Consider the following 26,314-nt stretch of genomic DNA (forward strand, 5'->3'; position numbering starts at 1 on the left):
CCCTAGAGAGTAGCATAGTAGTGATAAATCTGTGTAAGTTGTGAAAAAGAAAACTGAATCTACGTTCTTGTTCTAGAACGGGTCACATAGGGGTGTCTGAAGGTCACCTTTAGGGCTTGCCTGTGGTAAACATTACCACCCCGGGACACCAGGGGGCACAATCACTGAGTTGCAAACAGTGCATCCACTTTTTCCACATTTTGTTATGTTACAGCCTTATTTCAAAATGGATTAAATTCTTTTTTTTCCTCAGAATTCTACACACAACACCCCATAATGACAATGTGAAAAAAGTTTACTTGAGGTTTTTGTAAATTTATGAAAAATAAAAAAACTGAGAAATCCCATGTCCATAAGTATTCACGGCCTTTGCTCAATACTTTGTCGATGCACCTTTGGCAGCAATTACAGCCTCAAGTCTTTTTGAATATGATGCCACAAGCTTGGCACACCTATCCTTGGCCAGTTTCGCCCATTCCTCTTTGCAGCACCTCTCAAGCCCCATCAGGTTGGATGGGAAGAGTCAGTGCACAGCCATTTTAAGATCTCTCCAGAGATGTTCAATCGAATTCAAGTCTGGGCTCTGGCTGGGCCACTCAAGGACATTCACAGAGTTGTCCTGAAGCCACTCCTTTGATATCTTGGCTGTGTGCTTAGGGTCGTTGTCCTGCTGAAAGATGAACCGTCGCCCCAGTCTGAAGTCAAGAGCGCTCTGGAGCAGGTTTTCATCCAGGATGTCTCTGTACATTGCTGCAGTCATCTTTCCCTTTATCCTGACTAGTCTCCCAGTTCCTAAAAAACATGCCCACAGCATGATGCTGCCACCACCATGCTTCACTGTAGGGATGGTATTGGCCTGGTGATGAGCGGTGCCTGGTTTCCTCCAAACGTGATGCCTGGCATTCACACCAAAGAGTTCAATCTTTGTCTCATCAGACCAGAGAATTTTGTTTCTTATGGTCTGAGAGTCCTTCAGGTGCCTTTTGGCAAATTCCAGGTGGGCTGCCATGTGCCTTTTACTAAGGAGTGGCTTCCGTCTGGCCACTCTACCATACAGGCCTGATTGGTGGATTGCTGCAGAGATGGTTGTCCTTCTGGAAGGTTCTCCTCTCTTCACAGAGGACCTCTGGAGCTCTGACAGAGTGACCATCAGGTTTTTGGCCACCACCCTGACTAAGGCCCTTCTCCCCTGATTGCTCAGTTTAGATGGCCGGCCAGCTCTAGGAAGAGTCCTGGTGGTTTCGAACTTCTTCCACTTACGGAAGATGGAGGCCACTGTGCTCATTGGAACCTTCAAAGCAGCAGAAATTTTTCTGTAACCTTCCCCAGATTTGTGCCTCGAGACAATCCTGTCTTGGAGGTCTACAGACAATTCCTTTGACTTCATGCTTGGTTTGTGCTCTGACATGAACTGTCAACTGTGGGACCTTCTATAGACAGGTGTGTGCCTTTCCAAATCATGTCACATCAAGTGAATTTACCACAGGTGGACTCCAATTAAGCTGCAGAAACATCTCAAGGATGATCAGGGAAACAGGATGCACCTGAGCTCAATTTGGAGCTTCATGGCAAAGGCTGTGAATACTTACGTACATGTGATTTCTCAATTTTGTTATTTTTAATAAATTTGCAAAAACCTCAAGTAAACTTTTTTCACGTTGTCATTATGGGGTGTTGTATGTAGAATTCTGAGGAAAAAAATGAATTTAATCCATTTTGGAATAAGGCTGTAACATAACAAAATGTGGAGAAAGTGATGCGCTGTGAATACTTTCTGGATGCACTGTATATCTTTTATTAGCCACAGCTCAGAGAAGACCCCCATCGAGGACCACTGATTCTGTCCCTTCTGGTCCAGGAGCTACAAAAGTGTGGCGTATCATTCAGGAGACAAGTCACCCGCATTACGGCGCTCCAACCCTGAGACTGGACCGCTCTACAAAGCTTATAAATTCAAAGCCAACGGCTAGAGATTTACTTTGTTAGGATATTGTGCTATCAGGTGCTTGTTATTTTCAGTTTCTTTATTTTCTAAATGAATAGGGTGGCCCGGCTGGCACCCTAACATTTCTTTTTGACTCCTGCCCTTCCCTCGACTGATGACATATGACACCATACCAATTGTTTGCGGACTTGAAATGACTATGAAAAATGTAAGTAAAATCCAACAATGCCACCTGCTTGTACAAACCTAACCCTGTCCGAAAAGGGCTTTTGTCCAATTATTAATAATTAATGTAAAAAATGGAAGCGTTCCTGGACAACGAAAAGTTGGCCCTATAGTTTCCATGCTAATATTGAGGATTTGAGGCTGATCTCATTCACATTCCAATGATTCAGACATTGCTGCAAACTGAAACTTGAGCAATACTGAAGCTGATTTAGAGCCTTTTCAGTTTGGAAGTCAACAGAGCCGTCCTACAACGAACGTACTGTTGATCAACTTTGACGTATTTACGGTGTGTGTTACGGCGCAGATGTTAAGAGCTCAGTGCTTACGCTGACTTTGCCAAGGCCTTCAACACTGTGGGTTACATAACACCCTCCTGGCTTAAATGGACCTGCGTTTATTTGGCTTTATTGCTACTACTTGTATTTTTTGTCCTTTTCTGACTATCTTTACAGTATATATAATACGCTACCGTGGCTGCCCGTTTGTCTGTCCAGGATTTTAAATCACCTGTAGCTCGCAAACTGTTTGAACTATTGACCTGAAATTTGGTACACAAATACTACATTACATTACTATTTGCTTTCGGGGTGATGATTGACTTCCAAGGTTATTCCTCTTTTTATTTTTATTTCATTGTAGAATCAACTCTCGGCAGTGGCCAGCAGGGTGGCCGTGTGGGCACATGCGTACGGGCGTCGTTCTCATTCCTACCACCTTCACCATCACTTCTCCTACCTTTTCATATCTTAAATCATTCTTGAGGCAGATCGAAGACTTAAGTGCCAGCTTAAGGAAAACATACTAAGTAACTGCAACACAAACACTGACTTAATCAGTTTTAACGCGAAAAGATACCGATGGAAGAAGGACGAGAAGAAGCGGGCTGCTAGGGCGGAGAAATGAAGAGCTGCTCAGGAAACAGCAAGCGCATCAACCTCTGAGCAAACGAATTGTAAACGTACAGAGAAAGAGGATGAAGAGTAACTAGGAATGTTCAAGTCAAGTGTATTGGCTGAACGTTATCATGCAGAACGTCATTACTAGTTGTTTTTATAATTTACTACTTTTGTATTTTCTCTTATTATGTTTAGTTATATGTCATGAACCCTTAGTATCACCATACAGCTGGAGGACCACCTCAAGTAGCATAGCGTCAGGTCCTTCAGATCTGTAAGAATGAGTAAAGGCAATTTGAAAATGATGCTGTAAAGTCAATAGATTGAAACATACACAATACAATGCATTCACAATGGCTTATGGGTAATTCAAACATACACACTGCAGTCTTACATTAGCTGAGGTCAAATGAACATGGACGCCCCACTGCATGATTGCACCATTGTGGAACAAAGCGCTGTCACAGTGAGATTGCTTGAGTAGAAGGAGGATGTCGGCTTAGTATGGAAATGAGAATAGCAGGACTCAAAAAAAAGATCATGAATAGGTAGAAAGGCTTAAAGCAGAAAGAAGAAGTGTAACTGATAAAGCTCAATGTGGTCGAACATCCCCATCACACACACAAGTCCACGTAGACATGGCAGAGAAGGCCGACAGATAACATTGTCAGCTGTTACAGCACATTTGGCTATCAGCTTTGGATCTGCACATGTCATAGTGCAGGATGAGTTGGGGTACCATAGAATTTGGGCAACATGGCTACCCAAACAGAATACTGATATGACACAAGCTGACATCCTCCTCTGTGAATTTCTATAGGTTTCACTTTCTCTGCTCAAAGAAATCTCACCATGGCACGTCGTTGTATCCCCCCCAGCAAAGCGTCCATGTTTATTTGACTTTGGCTTCATCTAGACCAGGGATGGGCAAAGTCAGTCCTGGAGGGCTGCAGTGCCTGCAGGTTTTTTGTTCCAATCCAGGGGCCTCGTGCATTAACGGTGCTTACGCACAGAAATGTTGGGTAAGAACTTTTCCACGTTCAAATCGCGATGTATAAAACCTACACTTGGCGTAAAGCCACGCACTTTTCCACGGTACCTCATGCCTTGTCGGACGCAAGTTCTCCACTTGGTTTTGCAGACTGGCGGCACCCAGCGTCAAAGCAGTGCTACTGTTCCTGTGTGGTTATCCTTTATTTTCCTGACGCGGCTTTATAAATACACTGAAATTAGTCGCATATTGTTTATTAGTGTGAAGCATCTGATTGTAATTAACTTGTAACAATAAATGGTCCAGGGAATAGCCATAGTATTCCAAATACCAGAACTGCTTTAGCGTTGTTACTCTCATTGCACCTTCTTCTTCTTTCAGCTGCTCCCGTTAGGAGTTGCCATAGCGGATCATCTTTTTCCATATTACTCTCACTGCACCACTCAGAGTATTTATATCACTGTATCTGAGTGTGAATCACAGCAGCAGCTGATCGCCAAGAGAAATATCGTTATACAGCATCAAGCACACGCTGTCTCAGCCACGGCAAAACGTTTCAAAGCCTTTCCTGTACGGACCTCGGGGTTCAGAAACAGTTTCATCCCAAGAACTTTAAATGCACTCAATCAATTGCTCCTTGTACAACTATTTGTACTTAGAAGTACAATCACCTCACTGTAAACTTGCACTACAGTTATAATATTGCACAACCTGCGCCACTTTATAAAGTGAGTATTTACATATAATGACGATATTATTTTTAAGATGAAATGCAGCAAAATTTGTTGATTATATTATATAGATAAACTTTATTTAAATAATCTGTATTGTTAATAATTAAACATGTGGGGACACGGTTCTACAGTGCTAGCTAGTTCAGGGATTGATCCTACCTTGTGCTGTATTCTTTCTGGGGCTGACACGACACTGGAAGGATAGATGGATAGAATAATTAAACTTGTACTACAAAGATATTTCAATGTTCCTTAAAAGTTTTCAAGAATCGTCGTTGTAAGCTTACAGATGGCTTAACGTCTATTACAGAGCTGATTGTGTGGCGATTGGGTATGTGAAGAAAGAAAAGTAAGGACAGGAATTGGAGGTTAGTACATCTGAAAGAGACAGGACTGCTACTATAATTTCGCGCACAATCACGCACCGTATTCCCCTATTTAATAACGTGCTTTAACTCCTATCATCATGAAAAAGATATCACGTATACATCTCAGTATTTTAGTTATTCAGAGAGCTGTAATATCACGAATGTAATTGATTCTGTGTCCTGTCGGAGAAAAAGAAAGCGGAAGCACGTAGTGATTCACACACACAGAGTACATGAAACAAAGCATTTAACCTGCTACTTTAGTTACGATGTGATTTGAGAAACTGGTTAATTAAACTATTTTAAGATGAAGGTTATGATGTTCTAATTTAATGGCAAAATAAATTACGTAATTAAAGTGGAAATTTCGAGATTGAAGTTGACATTTCGTGCTTTTTCCCCACTGTGTGCCTTTTTTTTCTCTGTACCCTAATAAGCTTTCATAGGACACTCAGACGGTGGGCTACAACTCGCCTTTTCACAGCAACTTTGATATGTGACAACTTCTTTTCTATTTTGGGCACTGTGCGACTATGTCAGGCGATCAGCTTCCTTTTGCTGTTTATTCCACTGTTTAAACCAACAAATAGTACGTTTTTCTTTGCCTCCACTTGGTATTCGCTGAAATTCTTCCATTTTCCCTCTTGCTTTTTCCATTGTCATTTCACAGAAGGCTGAGCTTAAGGGTGTTTTATATTGATTTGCATATTCATAGAGGTGTAATTCTGGGAGGAGTTTGGGGTGGGACAGAAGGAGCGTGCACGAGTGTTACTTTTCACTTTTATGGTGCGGGAGAACGTGGAAGTTGGATTACGCACAGATTCCTGCATCTGGATATTTCTGTGCGTAAGCACATTTCGGCTTTTGTGCTTACGTCATGTTATAGTGCGAATTCTACGCACGGCGTTATGCATGAGGCCCCAGGTGCTTCATTTGAAAACAGTCCTTACCAATAATTTAATTCCATGGCTTGTTAGTGCTTTAACTTTGCCATGTCAGGTCATTCCCATATCCCCAATTTTCTTCCTCTTTCTAAGGATATCATCATAATGATCTGAAGGCTAAAATGGATGAGTAATTTTCAGTCCTTCACTTTTTTCTCTTTTTCCAAGTATTTATTTAAACCACACAGTGCATGATAAATACACGCAGGTGTAAATGGTAACAAGCTAAATGGTGAACTGCTGGTCTCTTTTGTCATTTGCATCTTATTGCTAATAGGGAGCAATTAAAACCTGTGAATACAGCTGTTTAAGATTAAAATAAGCAATAAGGGTTCAAAATGTTAACAAGCGAGACCACTAAAATGAAACATAAGTGTTACTTGAGCAATAAGGGCTTCTTATTAAGAAATTGTGGGTTGGACTAAAAACCTGCAGCCACTGTGGCCCTCTAGGAAGAACTTTGCCCACCCCTGGTCTAGACAAACTCGATCCTGGGGACCCCCCTGTGGCTGCAGGTTTTTGTTCCAACCAACTTCTGTTTTTCAGCGGCCTCTTAGCCTAATTAAGTGAGTCGTTATTTCCCAGTTTCTTTGTTTTGGACTCAATGTAGAAATTACAAACTAAGTCTGGTAAATTTTTATTAAAATGTAATAAGCAGTTATATGGGAATATGTTTTTTTTTTTTTTTAAGTCAACCAGAATTTCATTCTGCTTTTCCAGGTGTTCTGGTTATTTAATTGATTATTTTACTAATTAGTGGGTCTGACACTGAAGTCGTTGCTCCTTTCATTATTCTGGTTGTCTGCTATGTTTGTTGTTAATGGTCACTATTAAGGGTTAAATGAAGGAAGCAAACTACACAGAAGAAGGGGAAAATAACGGTAAAACAAGAGAAAAGAGTTAAGCAATTATAGCTTTAGAAAAAAATTGAAATATTTGTAAATGTCTTATAAAGGCAAAAACCATACTGTTGTTTTTCTGAATGTAGAATAAGAGAAGAATAAAAAAAGAGCAGCTAATTAAATGAGACCAGTTGTTATCGATTATTATCTCCAATTGTGAATCTGGTTGGAATAAAAACCTTTAGCCACAGGGGGTCCCCAAGACCGAGTTTGGGAACTACTGGCCTAGACCAGGGGTCCTCAATCGCGGTCCTGGAGAGCCGCAGTGGCTGCAGGTTTTTATTCCAACCCAGTTGCTTAATAAAAAGCACTTATTGCTAAAGTAACACTTCTGTTTCACTTTAGTGATTTTGAGCCCTTATTGCTTAATTTTGTCTTAAACAGCTATTTGAATTGCTCCTTATTATCAGTAACATGCAAATGACAAGAGAGAGCAGCATTTCTCCATTTAGCTTATTTACATTTACACCTGTGTGTATTTATCTACACTATTGGGTTTAATTAAATACTTGGAAGAAAAATGAAGAGAAAAAAGTGAAGGACTGAGAATTACTCGTCCATTTTAGCCTTCAAATCATTTGCATGATAGAAAGGGAAAGAAAATCTAGGATATGAGAATGACCTGACATAGCAGAGTTAATTTAATTGCATAGCTTGTTAGTGCGTTATTGGCAAGAATTGCTTTCTAATTAAGCAACCAGGTCAGAACAAAAATCTGCAGCCACTGCGGCTCTCCAGGACTGGGATTGAGGACCCCTGGTCTAGACCGGAGTCCTCAATCCCAGTCCTGGAGGGCCACAGTGGCTGCAGGTTTTTGTTCTAACCTGGTTGTTTAATTAGAAAGCAATTCTTGCCAATAATTTAATTTCATTGCTTATTAGTGCTTTAACTCTGCTATGTCAGGTAATTCTCATATCCTATATTTTCTTCCCCTTTCTAAGGTCTAAGGATATCATCCGAATGATCTGAAGGCTAAAATGGATAAGGAAATCTAATCCTTTACTTTTTTCTCTTTGCTTTCCTTCCAAGTATTTAATTAAACCCAACAGTGCATGATAAATACACACAGTTGTAAATTGTAACAAGCTAAATGGAGAAATGCTGGTCTCTTTTGTCATTTGCATGTTATTGGTAATTAGGCACAATTGAAAGACAGCTATTTAAGATTAAAATAAGCAATAAGGGTTCAAAATCTTAACGAGCAAGACAAGTAAAGTGAAGCAGAATTGTTACTTGAGCAATAAGTGTTTCTTATTAAGCAATTGGGTTGGGGCAAAAACCTGCAGCCACTGCGGACCTCCAGGACCGTGATTGAGGACCCCTGGTCTAGACCACGGGTGTCAAACTCCAGGCAGGTTTTCTTTCTAACCCTTTTCCTAATCAGTGTCCAGTTTTCACTGCTAATTAACTTCTTTTCCCTCTATTTTAATAGCCCTGTTTTTTAAGGATTAAGTCCTCTGAATTGATTCTTTTCTTCATTAAATGACAGCCAGATATGAGACATGAAACGAGCCAACAGATGACCAATTAAATTGGGGCTTCAAACTCCAACCAGTTCCTTAATGAGAAGCTGATTCTTGCTGTTAATTAAACCCACTATTTAATCCCATGGCTTGTTGCTGCTCTCTTTTTGCCACAGCAGACATTTCCAAAACTGTTGATATTCTGTTTTTTCTAAGAACTCCTAAAATGTTTTGGTAACCTGAGGGATCAACCTTACTGAGACCTTCATCTTTATTTTCAGATTTTGTTTGATGGGTACAGGTGAGCTGGTCATGTCCTGCTTGTTTTATTTCTCATTGCTGTCCGGCTGCTAATTAAGGGGCCTGAGTCAAGTTAATTAAATCTAAGGCTAAAGAAGTTAATTGGCATCAAAAACGGATCACTAATTAAGAAGATGGTTAGAATGAAAACCTGCAGCCACTGCGGCCCACCAGGACTGGAGTTCGACACCCCTGGTCTAGACTAACGGCAAAGTGCTGTTTTATGTGTTCAGACTACCCATGAGCCATCAGTTTCTATCTGTGGTAGGTAATTTGCATCATTTTCAATTCTTTTCACTTTTTGATTCCTACTGACCTTTAAGTATTTTGCACACTGCACTTTGACATTCTTTGATATCCTTCTGCTGTGAAAAATTCTGACCTGTCATTGTTTACACGTCTTAAACAACTATTAACATACACTGATAATTTCTGTATTATCTATATCTATCATTTATTTATGCGGTGGGCTGGCACCCTGCCCGAGGTTTGTTTCCTGCCTTACGCCCTGTGATGGCTGGGATTGGCTCCAGCAGACTCCCGTGACCCTGTAGTTTGGATATAGCGGGTTGGATAATGGATGGATGGATTATTTATTATATTACATATTTATTTACTATATTCAGGTATCTAGATTGCATAATACCATACACTGCATCAATGTTCATATTGCTTACTACACATCAATATTGCTGCTACTTCTTTGTCTTGTCTTTGCACAATGTCTTGTCTTGTTTGTGTTTTAATTTTAAATTTTGAGTTTTATTCTGTTTTTAATTTAATTTCAATTTTTTATTTGCACTTCATGTTGTTACACTGTGGATCCTGAGTTTCGCATTGGCTTCGTTATGGCTGAGATGACAAGTTCACTTTGTCTTTGATTTACCCAGGATGTCCACTTCCACTACATGCCATGCCTGTCTGGCCACTGAGCCTTGTAGTTCTTCTTCATATTTTTTTTGCCCATACATTTGTTGGTCAAGTTAACTGGCCAAATCTTTAAATCTGCCCAGTGTAAGCAGTTGGGTCATGAAGGTACCTTGCAATGGACTGGAATGCCAAGCCTCGGCTGATTCCTGTCTTGTGTCCCGTGGTGTAATAATAAATCGAGGGCACCAGCGACCATCAGGGGTACGAAGTGCATGGATGACTAGCTTGGAGGGTACTGCAGGGCTTGGGAAGGTAAAAAGAGCAAGTGCTGAAACTGAAGATCTCACTTCTCTGTAGGATTCTTCCAACCGAACTATGATCAAAGAGGCTCTGAAGGACATACAGCGTGTGCTAAAGAAGATGATGAATGAAGGAAAGGAAGCTTACAAAGCAAAACTAGAAAATGAAGGATATCTGGAATTGGACTGGGTATCCAGGGCTCAGGTGCTAGAAAGGGATGTAGACAAAGCTGATGAACCTGAATCCATTTTTTAATCAATTTCCCCCCACCACCTTCTTCCGATGACCAGTTCCACCAAACCATCCCTACTACATCAACAACTCCTACCAAATTAACTGGAATGGCCAGTGACAAGCCCACCTCTGGCCATCAGTGTATGAGGTGTGGCAGAAAAGTAATGAAACTGATTTTTTATTTACCAAAGTTTTTATTTTTTTTCAAACATCAATGTTATCCCCTTCAAAGTAGTTCCCTTGGGCAGCTACACACCAATGGAGACGTTGTTCCCACTGTTGGTAGCAGCGCTGGAAGTCTTCAACCGGTATGGTCTTCAGCATGTCCGTTACACTCTTTGGGATGTTTTCTAAAGTGACGAAATGACGTCCTTTGAGGATATTTTTCAGTTTAGGAAAAAGGAAAAAGTCACACGGACTGAGGTCAGGTGAATAAGGGGGCTAGGGAACCACAGGAATGCCTTTTGAGGTCAAAAATTCTGTTATGGAGAGGGCAGTGTGACATGGGGCGTTGTCATGATGGAGCATCCATTTGTCTGCAATGTCTGGTCTCACACGAATGACCCTTTTTCTGAGCCTTTCAAGGACGTCTTTATAAAAATTCTCCAAGCTTAACACAAAATTTAATGGCACAACGTTGCTCCAAATTCTGCTGTTCCATTTTGCGTGACGCACAACCAAAAACACAACTTCGCTAATAGCAGTCACAAAAATCACGTAGTTAACGGAAGGAGTTGAAACTCGCACTGAGCTACGGGAGGGTACTGATACACGAGCTCTATCAAGGACAACAGCGCAGCGTTGCCAGATCGCTTGCAGTGTTGCCAGTCTCATTACTTTTCTGCCACACCTCGTAGGGTGTCCTTAACTGAAGACCAAGTAAGGAGGCAACTGGGGAAGCTGCAGGACCAGATGGAGTTAGTCGTCAGGTTCTTAAGACCTGTTTAAAATAATTCTGCAAAAAGCCACATTTCCCACTGGGGAGAAATAAAGTTCTATTCTATTCTATTCTATCAGAAACTATTTGGCATATGTCACAATCAGCATGTGAGGTCATCACCAAGAATCCAAATGGTGACATCATCAGGCGGTCAAAATGCCAGAAACTCAAGACTGGAACACCGAGAATTTAGAGCTCAGAAGAAGATCACAGAGATAACAAAGAGAGAAGGGCTGCTTACATGTCAAACATCAAATTAACTGCCAAGACTGAATACCTGAAAGTGTTTGAGGAAGTCAGTGATCACATTTACAACACCTAAATGCGTAATGTTAAGAAAATGTTGTGCACTGTGGAAATTCCCAAAGCCTGAAAGCTGGCAAATGCTGTTCCATTGTATAGAAGAGGTCATCATGCCAATCCAAATACCCATAAGCCAGTAAGCTTCACCTGCATCACCGGGAAATGAATAGAAAAGACTGAGTGACATGTAGTGTGCTAGTGAGCAGTCAACATGGCGTTAGGACCGGGAGATTGTGTTTCAATAATAGTTGGAATTCTATGAGGAAGTAACAAAAGTACATGATATGTTATTCCTTTACTGAACACTTTTGATAAAGTCCCACATGAGGGACTGGGCATCAATCTAAAAGAACGTGTTGTGGTGGAACCGACCTCACCAAAATCAGGTGCTGTTAAAAGTGGTGCACCTCAGGGATCAGTGCTGCTGCAATTGCTTTTTTTATTACATATAAATGACCAGAATAAGAACATAAATTACAAGCTGGTTACGTTTCTAGATGGTACCGAGCTTGGTGGATGGGCAGGTAATGTAGAATCAGTCGAATTATTGCAGAGAAACTTGGACAAAATACAGGCTGGGACAGATTTGAGGCAGGTGAAACTGAATACATCTAAGTGTAATATGTACAAAGAAAAATGATCTTTTTAATATAAATAAATAATCTGAATAATAATATAAAAATCATACTGGTTATGTTTGCAGATTATACCAAATTATGACGATAATCTAAAGTCACGCAGAATCACTACAGATAATTCTGATCAGAATTTAGAAGAAGATGAAATTTAATATAAATAAATGTAAAGTATTACATGCAGGAAGCAAAAATGCTAGATCTGAATACACAACGGGAGGTTTGAAACTTCAAAGTACCCTTTTTGAGAAGGACCTGGGAGTTCACAGTGGAGTTGTCACTATCAGCATCCAGGCAAGAGGACAGAAGCGATCAAGAAGCTAACGGGATGTTACGTCATACAGCAGCCTAATGAGTGGAGTACAAGGCAATGTAGGTTATACTTAAATGATACCGGTATGGACCATCTTCCAGGAACCCCTCCACGAAAAAAGAAGAACCCACAAGTGTCTCTGAAATAACCTGAAAATAACAAAAATAACTGCCACCCATCAGTGCTGATTCCGTATTTAACAAAAATCAGACTGTGCTTTAGAGTTTTGATTTAACCGAATATTTCAAATAATCACACAAATTAAAATGGCATGGAGAAAAATGATGGGACCCTTCACCTACTATTTTGTTGTACAACCTTTAGAGTTTGTAAATCATTGCAAATAAGTGATTTCTGGAGCTCTCCATGAGACGTCTGCACCGGTCCACAGGTCGTGCGGCCCACTCGTTCTGAGCAAACTGCTCCGGCTGTGTCAGGTTTGAAGGGGGTCTTCGTCACACCGCATGTCTCAGTTCTTTTCATAGATGTTTGATGGGATTCAAATCAGAGCTCAGAGAAGGCCACTTCAGAATAGTCCACTGTTTTGTTGTCAGCCATTCTTGGTGTTTTTCGCTGTATGTTTTGGCTCCTTATCCCGTTGGAGGGTCCATGACCTGCGACTGAGACAGAGCTCTCTGACACCGGGCAGTACATTTTATTCCAGAATGTCTTGATAGTCTTGAGATTTCATTGTTTCTTGCACATACTCAATGCACCCCATGCCATACACAGCAAGTAGCCCCAAAACATCACCGAGCCGCCTCCATGTTTCACAGTAGCTGTGGTGTTCTTTTCTTTGACAGCTTCATTTTTACTTTCTCGTATGCATAGTATAGGAATCGTGAAAAAATTCGACCTGGAGATTTTGATGAATCTCAACGTTTTAGATCTTCCTGAGTTTGAAAATACTATTTTTGAAATTATGTCTGTGTGTGTCTCTGTGTGTGAACACAAAAACTCGAAAACACTTTGCCCTCGCTCAATGAGACTTTGTACACCTGCTTTATATCAAAAATAAAGAATCCTATCAACTTTTGGGGCCTCTTCTGGCGACCGCAAGTGGTACTTTAATTGAATAATTTTGCAAATTTTAAGTAAACTATGGTTATATTTACAGACAAATTATTCAAATTTTGTATAGATATTTGTAATGATAAAAAGCAAAGAGATATGAAATTTAAGAAAACTTATTCAGCTAGAAGTAGTATTTCATTTTAACAACCATCCAAATTTTTTATATCATTGATATACAAATGTGTACACGATATTAAAAACTGTAATCCATAAAACGCATATTCTTTCAGTAACACAGTACTTAAGGTTTGGAAAACGTCTGGGATTAAAACTCTTTGTATATCAATTATCTTTTTGCATCTTATGAACAATTACGCTTCAAATTTAACTTCCCATCAAAACAGTTTTTCCACTACTTGCAAATCAGAAAGCTTTGCTAAAAGGACCCTGCCCAGTTTTCCTCACATCCCAGAAGAAATACCGATCAGTCCTGAAAGGCTCAGACGACATCCCAACGATATAGAAAAACATCTCAAAGAATCTCCTCGTCAAAGATCCCAGGGTACGGTGGGGAAAGGATCTTTCACTTAACATTTTAGAAAAGGAGTGGAAGGCAACCACGCATAGAATACACTCTAATAGTAAAAGAAAAAATAATAATTCTGTACATTTATATAACACTTTTCTTACTATTTAAAGCACTTTAATGAGTGGAGAGCCACTTCAATCACCACTAATGTGCAGCCTCCACCTGGATGATGTGACGGTAGCTATGATTGAGCCAGTACACTCATTGCACATGAGCTATTAGGTGATGAAAGAAGAGCCAATTAAGCCGCTTTTCCACTGCATAATACGGCACGACACGGTTCAGTACAGCTCACCTTGGTTCGGCTCAGTTCGGCTCGGTTTGCGTTTCGACTGCAGTTTAGTACCGCTTTAGAGTGGGCGGATTATTCACGGGTCGTTAGAGTTGCCCCGCCTCTACTGCAGTGACACCGTGGAACTTTTACAACAACACGCAGACAACGACAACACTTTAGCTCGACGACGCGCAAGGTTAAGCATCTAAAAAAAGCACATCACTAGCTAACTTTTATCACTGTTGCAAAGCATAAAATGAACTTAACTGCCAGTGTAACATTAAAATGCTGATTCTGTATATTACAGATCTTCCACATTTTGCAAAAAAGTCGCCGCAACAGACCATCTGTTTGGACATTTAACCGTGCTTCAAAGTGGTGGGATGTGATTGCTCCCGGTTTTACAAACACTCAGTGGCTGGAGAACTTTCGAAACTTCCGCGTGTGTGTACCTTTAAAGAAAAGAATAGCCAGTGACGCAGTAATGACGATTTTCTCCGGCCAATCAGTGACCAGCAGAGTTTACACGTCACATTTTGGTAACGGTTCGGCACGCTTGGAACCTCGGCTGAGGTGGTACTAAAAAAAGGACCAGGTACCAGGTACTGTTCCCAGTGGAAAGCCCCGCAAAAGTGAGCTGAACTGAACCGTGTCGTGCCGTACTATGCAGTGGAAAAGCGGCTTTAGAGACAGAGGATGACTAGGGGTCTAGAATGACTAGGTCGTGGTGGGCAATTTACACTCTAGCTCTATGTGTGCAAAGCATTCATTAATTCAACTTAAAATCTTTCATTGATCACACTTCTCTTGTTTAAAATTGCTCAAAATGTATTCAGAGTAAGATCCAACCTGTGGTTGCTGCCTGTTTAGCTTCACCCTGACTGGACCACCTGGACCACCTTTGGATGCTGATCAGACAGCATTGGGGTCTCAATCACTTCTAACCCACAGCTGTATTTGATGGACTCCCAGATGGGCTTAAAGTGAAGAAGGACAAATTGATGGTAATGGCCGACACCCCACTACTAGCATGTAGACCAGGGGTCCTCAATCACAGTCCTGGAGGGCTGCAGTGACTGCACGTTTTTATTCCAACTAGTTTCCTAATAAGAAGACAGTCCATGCTGATAATGAAACTTGGTATTGAACTGTTTGGCTTGTTAATGCTTACATTCATCCAACAGTGTGGCAGGGCATTCAGACAATTACAAACTACAAGCTCAACCCACACAACAGCGATGGTGATGCCTCCCTTCTGGATGAGCTGAACAACTTCTTTGCACGGTTTGAGGCACAGAACAAAGAGCCTGCGAGAAAAGCAACACCTCCCTCCACTGACTAGGTACTCTGTTTCTCCATAACTGACATGAAGAAGACTCTATCCAGAGTCAATCCACGCAAGGCTGAGGACCTGACAACATACCTGGTCCTGTGGTCAAAGAATGTGCCAGTCAACTGGCTGCTGTCCTCACAGACATCATCAACACATCTCTGAGCCAATCGTCAGTCCCAGCATGCTTCAAGTCGACCACCATCATACCAGTATCGAAGAAGTCATCAGTGACATGCTTGAATGACTACCGACCTGTTGCACTCTCGCCAATGATGATGAAATGCTTTGAAAGGCTAGTCATGTCACACATAAAGACTAATCTCCCTGCCTCCCTTGACCCTCTTCTGTTTGCATACCTCTCAAACAGGTCAACTGAAAATGCCATATGCTATTCATAGACTTTTGCTCTGCCTTCAACGCAATCATCCCTCAAAATCTGGTTGTAAAACTGAGCAGATTGGGCCTGAACATCACCCTCTGCAATTGGATCCTGGACTTCTTGACAGAGAGGCCCCAGTCAGTTCGGATGGGCTGCAACACTTCCAGGAACATCACACTGAGCACTGGAGCGCCGCGGGGCTGTGTGCTTAGTCCACTGCTGTTCACCCTGCTGACTCATGACTGCACAGCCACGCACAACACCAACCACATCATCAAGTTTGTGGATGATACGACGGTGCTGGGTCTGATAAGCAGGGATAATGAAACAGCATACAGAGATGAGGTGTAACAGCTGTCAGCATGGTGTGAAGACAACAATGTTGACAAGATAAAAGAGATAATCGTGGACTTCAGAAAATCACATCCTGCACACATCCCACTCAGCATCAATGGTGTAGATGTGGAGACTGTTAGGAGTACCAAGTTCCTTGGTGTGCACATAACTTAGGAACTTACGTGGACACATAATACCTCATCACTAATCAAGAAAGCCCAGCAGAGACTACACTTCCTGAGGCAGCTGAAGCGAGCATGTCTTCTCCCTTCCATCCTCATCATGTTCTACAGAGGCACCATTGAGAGTGTTCTGACCAGCTGCATCACTGTCTGGTATGGCAACTGCAACATATCCGACCGCAAGCGCCTGTAAAGGATAGTGAAGACAGCAGAAAACATTATTGGGGTGCCTCTCCCTTCACTACAGGACATATTTTATAAACGCAGTGTCCACAAGGCCTGCCGCATTGTGCAGGACCCCTTACTCCCCTCACATGGACTTTTCACACTTCTGCCATCCAAGAGAAGATACTGTAGCATCAAAGCCAGATGTGCCAGGCTGCAGGAGAGTTTTTACCCCAAAGCTGTCAGACACCTTAACACCAGGCTGCCCCCTGGGATCTGCTACACTGCATCAACCACCTCTAAAAACAGAACTTTTATACATGCCAGCCACCGTCCTGCAAAGGCAAGTGTACAGGTAGAAAATAACTGAAAATCTCATACTGACCTTTAAGGATTTGGACACTCTTGATATCCTTCTGCTGTAAAACATTCTGACCTGTCATTGTTTACACACGTCTTAAACAACTATTATCATACACTAATAATTTCTGTATTGTCTGTATCTATTATTTATTATTTATTTATTATATTACATATCTATTTACTATATTTATGTATCTAGATTGCAAATACCATACATTACATCAATATTCATATTGCTAACTACACGTCAATATTGGTACTACTTCTTTGTCTTGTCTTTGCACAGTGTCTTGTTTGTGTTTTAATTTTAAATTAAAATTTTATTTTTAATTTATTATTATCATGTCATGTTGTTACAATGTGGACCCTGAGCTTCGCAATTTCGTCTATCTGTATACTTGTATATGATTGAAATGACCACTTGGACAGAAGCAGTGGTGCAGTAAGAATTATGTTTCTGGACTTCTCTAGCACCTTCAATACCATCCAACCTCTGCTCCTTAGGGACAAGCTGACAGAGATGGGAGTAGATTCACACCTGGTGGCATGGATCATGGACTATCTTACAGACAGACCTCAGTATGTGTGTCTCGGTAACTGCAGGTCTGACATTGTGGTCAGCAACACAGGAGCGCCGCAGGGGCCTGTACTTTCTCCAGTCCTGTTCAGCCAACATACATCGGACTTCCAATACAACTCGGAGTCCTGCCATGTGCAAAATTTCGCTGACGACACTGCTATCGTGGGCTGCATCAGGAGTGGGCAGGAGGAGGAGTATGGGAACCTGATCAAGGACTTTGTTAAATGGTGCGACTCAAACCACCTAAACCTTAACACCAGCAAGACCAAGGAACTAGTGGTGGATTTTAGGAGGCCCAGGCCACTCATGGACCCCGTGATCATCAGAGGTGACTGTGCAGAGGGTACAGACCTATAAATACCTGGGAGTGCATCTGGATGATAAATTGGACTGGACTGCCAATGCTAATGCTCTGTGTAAGAAAGGACAAAGCCGACTATACTTCCTTAGAAGGTTGGCGTCCTTCACCATCTGTAATAAGATGCTGCAGATATTCTATCAGATGGTTGTGGCGATCGCCCTCTTCTACATGGTAGTGTGCTAGGGAGGCTGCATAAAGAACAAGGATGCCTCATGCCTGGACAAACTGGTGAGGAAGGCAGGCTCTATTGTAGAAATGGAGCTGGACAGTTTGACATCCGTGGCAGAGCGACGGGCGCTGAGCAGACTCCTGTCAGTCATGGAGAATCCACTGCATCCACTAAACAGGATCATCTCCAGACAGAGGAGCAGCTTCAGTGACAGACTGCTGACACCATCCTGCTCCACTGACAGACTGAGGTGATCGTTCCTCCCCCACGCTATGCGACTCTTCAGTTCCACCCGGGGGGGTAAACGTTAACATTATATAAAGTTATTGTCTGTTTTACCTGCGTTTTTATCACTCTTTAATTTAATATTGTTTTTTATCAGTATGCTGCTTTTGGAGTATGTGAATTTCCCCTTGGGGTTAATAAAGTGTCTATCTGTCTGTCTGTCTATCATATAGTGTCTTTCACATCTATCTATCTATCTATCTGAAGCTCACTTTCACTTTGACTTTCAATTGCACCGTAGAGTTTCCTTCTGTGAGAACATTATCCAAGTGTTTTGTGGACCAGAATAGATTTAAACTTAACGGTCCTTCCGATTCCCCTCTCATTCATTTCTAAACATTTTTATCACAGATACTTCATGGTAAGCACGTGAGCTGGAGAGCTTCTGGTTTACTGGTTATCTGCATCTCTTTATTAACTCATGTCTAATTAAGAAAACAGGCAACAATTAAAACTTAAAGGCAGCTGCTAAGATCTAAAATAGGCAATTAAGGGTTCTGAATGGTCACAGGCAAGAGAACTAAAATGAAGCCCAAAAAACGTATTGGTTTAGTAGTAAATAAAAAGGTTCTAATTAAGAAACTGGCTAAAGTGAAAACCTGCAACCAGAGCAGACCTCCAGGACTTAACTGAGGACCTCTGGTCTACAAGGTAACTAAAATTTGCATTTGATGAATGAAAGCACCAACAAGGCATGGAGTCAAACACCAACTATCATTATCAGCAAGGACTGAGTTCTGATTAGGACACCGGCTGGAATGAAAACCCGTAGCCACTGCGGCCCTCCAGGACCGTGATTGAGGACCACTGATGTAGACTTATCTGGAAGAATCCCAGCCCACCTGTTGTAAGTCAGTGGCTAACTGATGTTCTATAGCAGGGGTGGTCAACTCCAATCCTGGAGAGCCACAGTGGTTTTCATTCACTCTATTTTCTCAATTAGTGACTAGTTTTTGCTACTAATAAACTTCATTTAATTCATTTGCTATTTAAGACTCAGACCCTTTATATCAGGGCTGGTCCTGTGGAGGGGCGGGGAAGGGCTGACCCACTCCGCCACGCCCCACCTCACCCGACCTGACTCCAACCTACCCTTCCCTGCTATGGCTTCAGGTTTTTGTTCCCACCCAATTGCTCCCTGAGAATTCATTCATTGCTGATGACACACTTCTTTCTCAAGTGACATTTTTCTACTTCATTTTAGTGGTCTCGCTTGTTATAATTTTCTATCCATCCATTTATCCATTTTCCAACCCGTTGAATCCGAACACAGGGTCACGGGGGTCCGCTGGAGCCAATCCCAGCCAACACAGGGCACAAGGCAGGAACCAATCCTGGGCAGGGTGGCAAGCCTGAACCCTTAATTTCTTATTTCAGTCTTAAACAGAATCATTCCCTGTTTTTAATGGCTCCTTATTAGCAATAAATGACAAAGAAGCCAGCAGTTCTGCATCTGGCTTCTGTCCATTTCCACCCGTGTGTATTCATCAGTCACTGTTTGGTTTAATTAAGTACTCACAAGGAAACTGAAGAGGAAGTGAAGACCTGGAAATTATTCATCTGTTTTAGGCTTCAGATCACTTAGATGACACCGGCATCATTAACAAAGAAAAATGAACTGACATGGCAGAATTGAAACACTTTGAAATTCAATAAGATCTTCTATTAGCGAGGATTGGCTTCTAATTAAGCTGACGGGTTGGAACAAAAACCTGCAGCCACTATGGGGTCAGAGTTGGCCACCCCTATAAACTATTTGAAAGTGGAAAAAAAAAAACCTTACATTCTTACTTCGAGGATCTGTTCAAAACTTTTTAAAAATACAACAAGATCTAATGAATACAATTTTAGAGTAAGCATTCCTATTGAGCTGCGGTGGGCTGGCTCCCTGCCCGGGGGTTTGTTTCATGCCTTGTGCCCTGTGCTGGCTGGGATTGGCTCCAGCAATTGACCCCTGTGACCCTGGGATATAGCGGGTTGGATAATGGATGGATGGATGTATTCCTTTTGAGATCAAGGCTGTTTTTCCCTTTCTTTTTCCTAATTATTTGTTGGAGCTCCTCTCTTTCTCTTTGGTGGGGGTTTGAATTCTGTTTTATGTTTTTTGACTTTTGGTTTCTACTTTTTTAACTTTCTGATTTTTTTTTTTTAGTTTGACTGTGAATAACATCAAGACAGTAGTCCGGGTTAGCACCACGATCCCTGGTTACTTCCAGGAGCTTCTTGAACTGTTGATTATTACATACCCGTGCAAATGAGGACACATACAGTCTAGCAAGGGGTTGGTACAAAGTGGAGAAGAGCTTTCTAAAAGCGACTTCTTTCTAAAAAAATGACGTCTTTCCCTGCTGACCCCAGACAAGATTTGTGCAGCCAGAGGAGACCAACAGATGCAGTCAATTATAACACAACTCAGGTCCCCTGCCTGTGCCAGGCTCCCGGTAGGGTGCCACGCTGTGCCTTGCTCCTCTGATTCCCGCTGCCACTCCTACTGCTGGAGCGGTGGGTCACGTCTGCTTCCCTAAATCGCTCTGCAGCCCTTCAAGTGCCTGACTGCCTGCTTGTGTTCCATCGTACAGGCTCCTACTTCTCCTCCTCCTCAATTCGGACTCTTTATCTTTTTTCTTTCGATTCCTTTTCTCCTCTTTCTCCCAATTCCGCCATGCAGCCTCTCTTTATGGAAACAACTGGCTGCAAGTGCTGTCCTCCTCCACCTGCTCCAAAGAGTGACCCACTCGCATCTGCGTGTGAAGACGTGATCAGCCTCGGAGTGGTGAGTACTCACTTGCCTCGTGGACTTAGGATTATTTATTAATATCACACTTTGCTACAGACGTCTTATCACAGTCATTTGTTGTAAAAGTTTGACTTGATTGTTGGCAAGGTTATTTTCTTGAAATCTCCTTCTTCTTTCGGCTGCTCCACATTTAGGGGTCGCCACAGCAGCTCATCCGACTCCATCTATCCCCATCTCTCACACCGACTGCCTTCATGTCCCCTCTCACCACATCCATAAACCTCCTCTTTGGCCTTCCTCTTTTCCTCTTGCCTGGTGGTTCCATCCTCAACCATCTTTTCCAGATCTCTCCTCTTCACATGTTCCAACCATCTCAATTGAGCCCCTCTCACTTGGTCACCAGATTGTCGTACCTGTGTTGCCCCTCTAATCTACTCATTCCTAATCCTGTCTACCCTCATCTCTCTGAGTGAATATCGTAGCACCTTCAACTCGGCCACTTCCAGCTCTGCCTCCTGTCTTTTTGTCGGAGTCACCGTCTCCAAACCATACAACACAGCTGGTCTCACTACCGTTTTATAGACCTTGCCTTTCACTCTTGCAGATACTCTTCTGTCACACATCACTCCTGCCACTCTTCTCCATCCAGTCTGCATTGCCTGCACTCTCTTCTTCACATCTCTTCTGCACTCTCCGTTAGTTTGGACTGTTGAACCCAAGTATTTAAACTCATCGACCATCACCTCCTCTGCTCTTCGCGGTCGCACTGGGGCTTTTAGTAGCCTGGAGACCAAAACTACACCCAGGACCCTAGATGAGGCCTCACCAGTGTGTTATGAAGGTTGAGCAGAACATCCTATGATTTGTACTCTACACGTCAAGGCGCTATATAACCTGACATTCTGTTAGCCTTCTTAATGGCTGTCTGACAGTTAATAGCATCAAGTCCACTACGACTCCTAAATCCTTCTCATAAGGTATACTCTCGATATTCTGACCATCCATTGTGTATTCAAACCTCACATTTTTACTTCCTATGTGTAATACTTTACATTTATTGACATTAAATTTCATCTGCCACACATCAGCCCAAGCCTGTATGCTGTTCCTCTCTGGTGACTCTTCAGATTATCTGCCAATCCACTTATTTTGGTTTCATCTGCAAACTTAACCAGCTTGTTACTTATATTCCTATCCAAATCATTTATAAATATTAAAAATAGCAGCGGCCCCAGCACTGCCCCCTGTGGACACCACTCTGAACATCAGCCAATTCTGATGAGGTTCCTCACACCATCACCCTCTGCTTCCTGTGTCTGAGCCAATATCTACTGTGACTCTAAAATGAAATCCCTGCTGTGACTTAAAAATGAATTCCTCCACAAGAACATGAGAGCACTGATGGCAACCTGTTAACAGTAAATTTCACACCAACGTTGGAACGTCTTTCTTCATATGACGAACTATAGACACATGGAAGATCAGGCTAAATCAAAAAAGAAATGCAATTTAAAAATGAAGCAGTAAGCACAACAGATAGAGCCTCAAACAATACAACTTGTTCGCAATGGCTTATGGGTAGTTCAAGCACACACAGGGTTTTAGTCTACTTGGAGCCAAAGTCAAATGAACACGGATGCTCCGCTGCGGGATTGCACCATTGGTGAGCAACACGCTGAAGTGAGATGTCTTGAGGCAGAAGGAGTGAGGAGGTAGGGAGTATACGCTGATTACAGCACGTCGCCACACCCACCACGCGATGAACCACCTAGATTGGGACCCGAGTGCAGCGGGTGACACCACACCTCAGCACCACACTGAACAGTGTGAGGTTTTTTTTATGGTGGCTGGAGTGCCAATCGTGCCACCAACCCCCAAGTTTTCCCTGCAAGTTGGAGGACCTGCTTGAGGAACTGGATTCAGATTAATATCATACCCAGGATAGAGCAATGTTAGGTTAAGGGCCTTACTCAGGGGTCCAATGGAGTGGAGTCACTTCTGACATTTATGGGATTCGAACCGGCAACTTTCTGATTAACAGCCCAGACCCCTAACTCAGAGTCACCATTCCGCCCAGAGGGAGTGTAACCTGCTAAAATTCACCAAGGGATCAATTTCATATATATAACACTGGGACATTTCCCTAAATAAACTGGATTAATATTTTTATATCATTTGTTTAATTGGGTTCTCTTTCTCTAGTTTTAGGTCATATTTACATAAAACTAGAGCAAATTCAAAGGAGTTCACAAACTTTCTACTTCCTCTGAATTAAGTGAAGATTTAATAATATGTTACAAAGGTGAATGTGACACAAGAGACTTGACACTTAAGGGGACCACACCATGGTTTTGGGTACCATCTATTATATAGCGCCTGTCTGTCTATCTATCTATCTATCTATTTATCTGTCATGTAATGCCTTTCATATCTATCTATCTATCTATTATATAGTGCCTTTTCTCCTGATCCATCCATCTGTCTGTTATATACTGCTTTTTCCTCCTACTCTGTCTATCCATCCATTATATAATGCCTGTAATATCTATCTATCTATTATATAGTGCCTTTCCTATCTATCTATCTATTATATGGTGCCTTTCCTATCTATCTATCTATTATAATAGTGCCCTTCCTATCTATCTATTATATAGTGCCTTTCCTATCTATCTATCTATCTATTATAAAGTGCCTTTCTTATCTGTCTATCTATTATATAGTGCCTGTCCACTCTATCTATCTATCTATAGGATGGTGCAGATCTAATTATGCAATTTTCATTACGCTATAACTTATTAAGTTTACTACATAGAAAATCATCTGAAAAGTCCCAGACCATCAAGAAGTGTCCAAAGTGAAAACATGAAGAATCGTCTTCGTGCCGAACTGGAATCATCCCCACATAAATCAAAGTCATCCAGACAATCTGAATCTGCATAATTAGGTCTGGACCACCCTGTATCCATAAATCCATCCATTATATAGTGCCTGTCTGTCCCATTTACACATTTGTACTCATGTCACGCATTACCATTTAAAACAGTAGGCTGTTCTTTTGCAGGTTTTTAAGCATTGTCACTTAATTCAATTTAGCACCCCGTTTATATATTAGTAGCCATGTCACCCCTCTATTGTCCCTTCAGGTATGTCACATAGTCTGTAATGTCACTCCTTATTCTGATCTTTGCCACTGTTTCTTAAAACACTTAAACCCCCTACTGCAGCCTACTTTGGTGTTGCCCCTCTTTTGCTCCCTTCAGCACTGGCCCCCTCATTACTGTCACCATGTCTTTTATTCGTTATTAGCCTCATCACACTACGCTGTCACGTTACACAATCTATTAAGGCACCCATTTGTCAGGTCTGCATAACTGTCACTCTACAGCTGGATACCAACCCTCTGAGCGCTCCATTCCCTGCCAGCTGGTATGAACCATGTGTTCAAAAGCCAGATCAGACAATTAGAGGATTTACAACGGGATCGTCACGACCGAAAAAGGAACCTACAGTTGTGCAGCAGATGAGTTAAAGCACACAACACCGCAGACAAAATGCCTTTTCAATCTGAAGGGAGACAAAATGAACAAGACAGACTGACCCCACTGCAGGAAGGCGCTGGCATGCCTCTCCTGGCCGAGATGGAAGTTGCGGATCTCCTCAAAGACACACACCAGCAGGTCCAGCAGGGTCTCCAGGTTTACTGGACTGCCATCTCGCAGGACCACCTCCTCCAGTCTCTTCATACGGGACCCTGCAGACATCTCTCCTCCCGCCCACCTCGCCTGCCTCTGCTGTCCAGTCCACTGTGCTCAGCTGAAGGGCTCACGGCTCAGGATGTCCCATGCCTGTCCGGGCTGCCCCTTCCTGCCGCAGTCTCCCAAGACCCCGAGGGTGTGAGTGCAGGCAGCGGCACCACCTCGCTGTCTCTCTCTCTCTCTTCCTTTCCAAACCGGTTTTATGTTCTTCCTGTTCCAGTTTGAAACTTCCCTCCGGTGACCATCTGCTGTGTATAGAAAGCAGTCACCTCAGTTGCTCTTCTTCCTTTTTGTGTCTTTTGGTCACCCTGGTGGTCACTCTTGTGTCCCGCTCCAGCCGGACAGCTCCCCTCACTCTCTCTCTCTCTCTCTCTCTCTCTCTCTCTCTCTCTCTCTATCTCTCAAAGTCTTCTTCACTCTCACTCTGATGCCTGTCTTTCTTTCTTTCTTTCTTTCTTTTTTTCTTTCTTTCAGCCTCTCTCTGTCTGTCTTCCCTGCTCCGTCTCCCGGCTCCTGTGTTTGTCAGGAGTTTGTTATTCCGCGCCGAACAGCTGATCGTGGAGCCTTTGGGAAGTCCTGTGCCAGCACCGGCCAAACTTCTGCCAGCAGTGAATACCAGCTGAGTTAACCCTTGGCTGCCCGGGGTGCGCTACCCGGCTCGGCACACACTTTGCAGCATAGCTGGCATTCCCCACACACCGCGGATTGAGAGATTTCAGCCCACAAAAACCACACTTCGGAATGCAGCCCTGACCCCCTGGCGGGAAGCTCTCCTAAAGCAGCGGAGCCTCCTTTAAATAGCAGAGTCTCCAACGCAACAGAGCCCAGACTGCACCCGCTCACCAGATCACTGCCCTCTTTAACTTGGTTATCCATTTTATGTGCCTGTGGTTAATATTTTCTCACAGCGATCAGCTGACCGGGATATAAATAAATCAGCAGGCCACCTCAGTGGAGTTACAATCCCCTCTTATGTTCCGCACTCAGACAGGCACCCCCAACTGTCCGTGTACCATACTTAGCAATACGGCCTTGGCAGTGCCATTCATGGATGAAGCTGCCGAAAACCTTCCTTTACAAACAGTTGCCCTGCCTCACTGTGCAGGAAAAGAGTCACGGGGGGATCACAAGTAGGAGTGGGTGGCACACTACAGTGGCAGGGCCAGAAAGGAGGCCTGTGCATCATCTTGGCAGTGAGAGGGGAAAAGGGTACCACCAGGGTGCAAGGCTCCCATAGAGCACTAGCAGGGCAGGCAAGTGGGCACTAGGGGGCTATGTCACATTTTCCAGCGATTTTTCATTTTGTGAGAGACGGCTTGCTGGGACTGACATCCCAGCCAGAGTTGCTTTGGAATCCTTACCCGACCGGGATGCCAGTATCACAGAATGACAGGGGAAGGCAGTATATTCAGGTCATTAACTTGGA

General features: G+C 42.6%; 1 protein-coding gene across 2 annotated transcripts in view; it reads right to left on the minus strand.

Moving 5' to 3' along the window:
- Positions 1–25,744, minus strand: part of LOC120538716 (myotonin-protein kinase) — a 192,200-nt gene extending 166,456 nt beyond the window's left edge. Inside the window, exon 1 of one of the 2 annotated variants that reach the window (XM_039768127.1) lies at positions 24,732–25,744. In XM_039768127.1, the coding sequence (XP_039624061.1) occupies positions 24,732–24,894 (163 nt within the window). In that variant the 5' untranslated portion in view covers positions 24,895–25,744. The remainder of the gene's footprint in view (positions 1–24,731) is intronic. The other variant, XM_039768126.1, reaches the window with a different exon arrangement.
- Positions 25,745–26,314: the final 570 nt, after the last annotated feature.

The sequence above is a fragment of the Polypterus senegalus genome, chromosome 11, assembly GCF_016835505.1.
Source record: "Polypterus senegalus isolate Bchr_013 chromosome 11, ASM1683550v1, whole genome shotgun sequence".
In the NCBI taxonomy this organism is placed as follows: Eukaryota; Metazoa; Chordata; class Cladistia; order Polypteriformes; family Polypteridae; genus Polypterus; species Polypterus senegalus.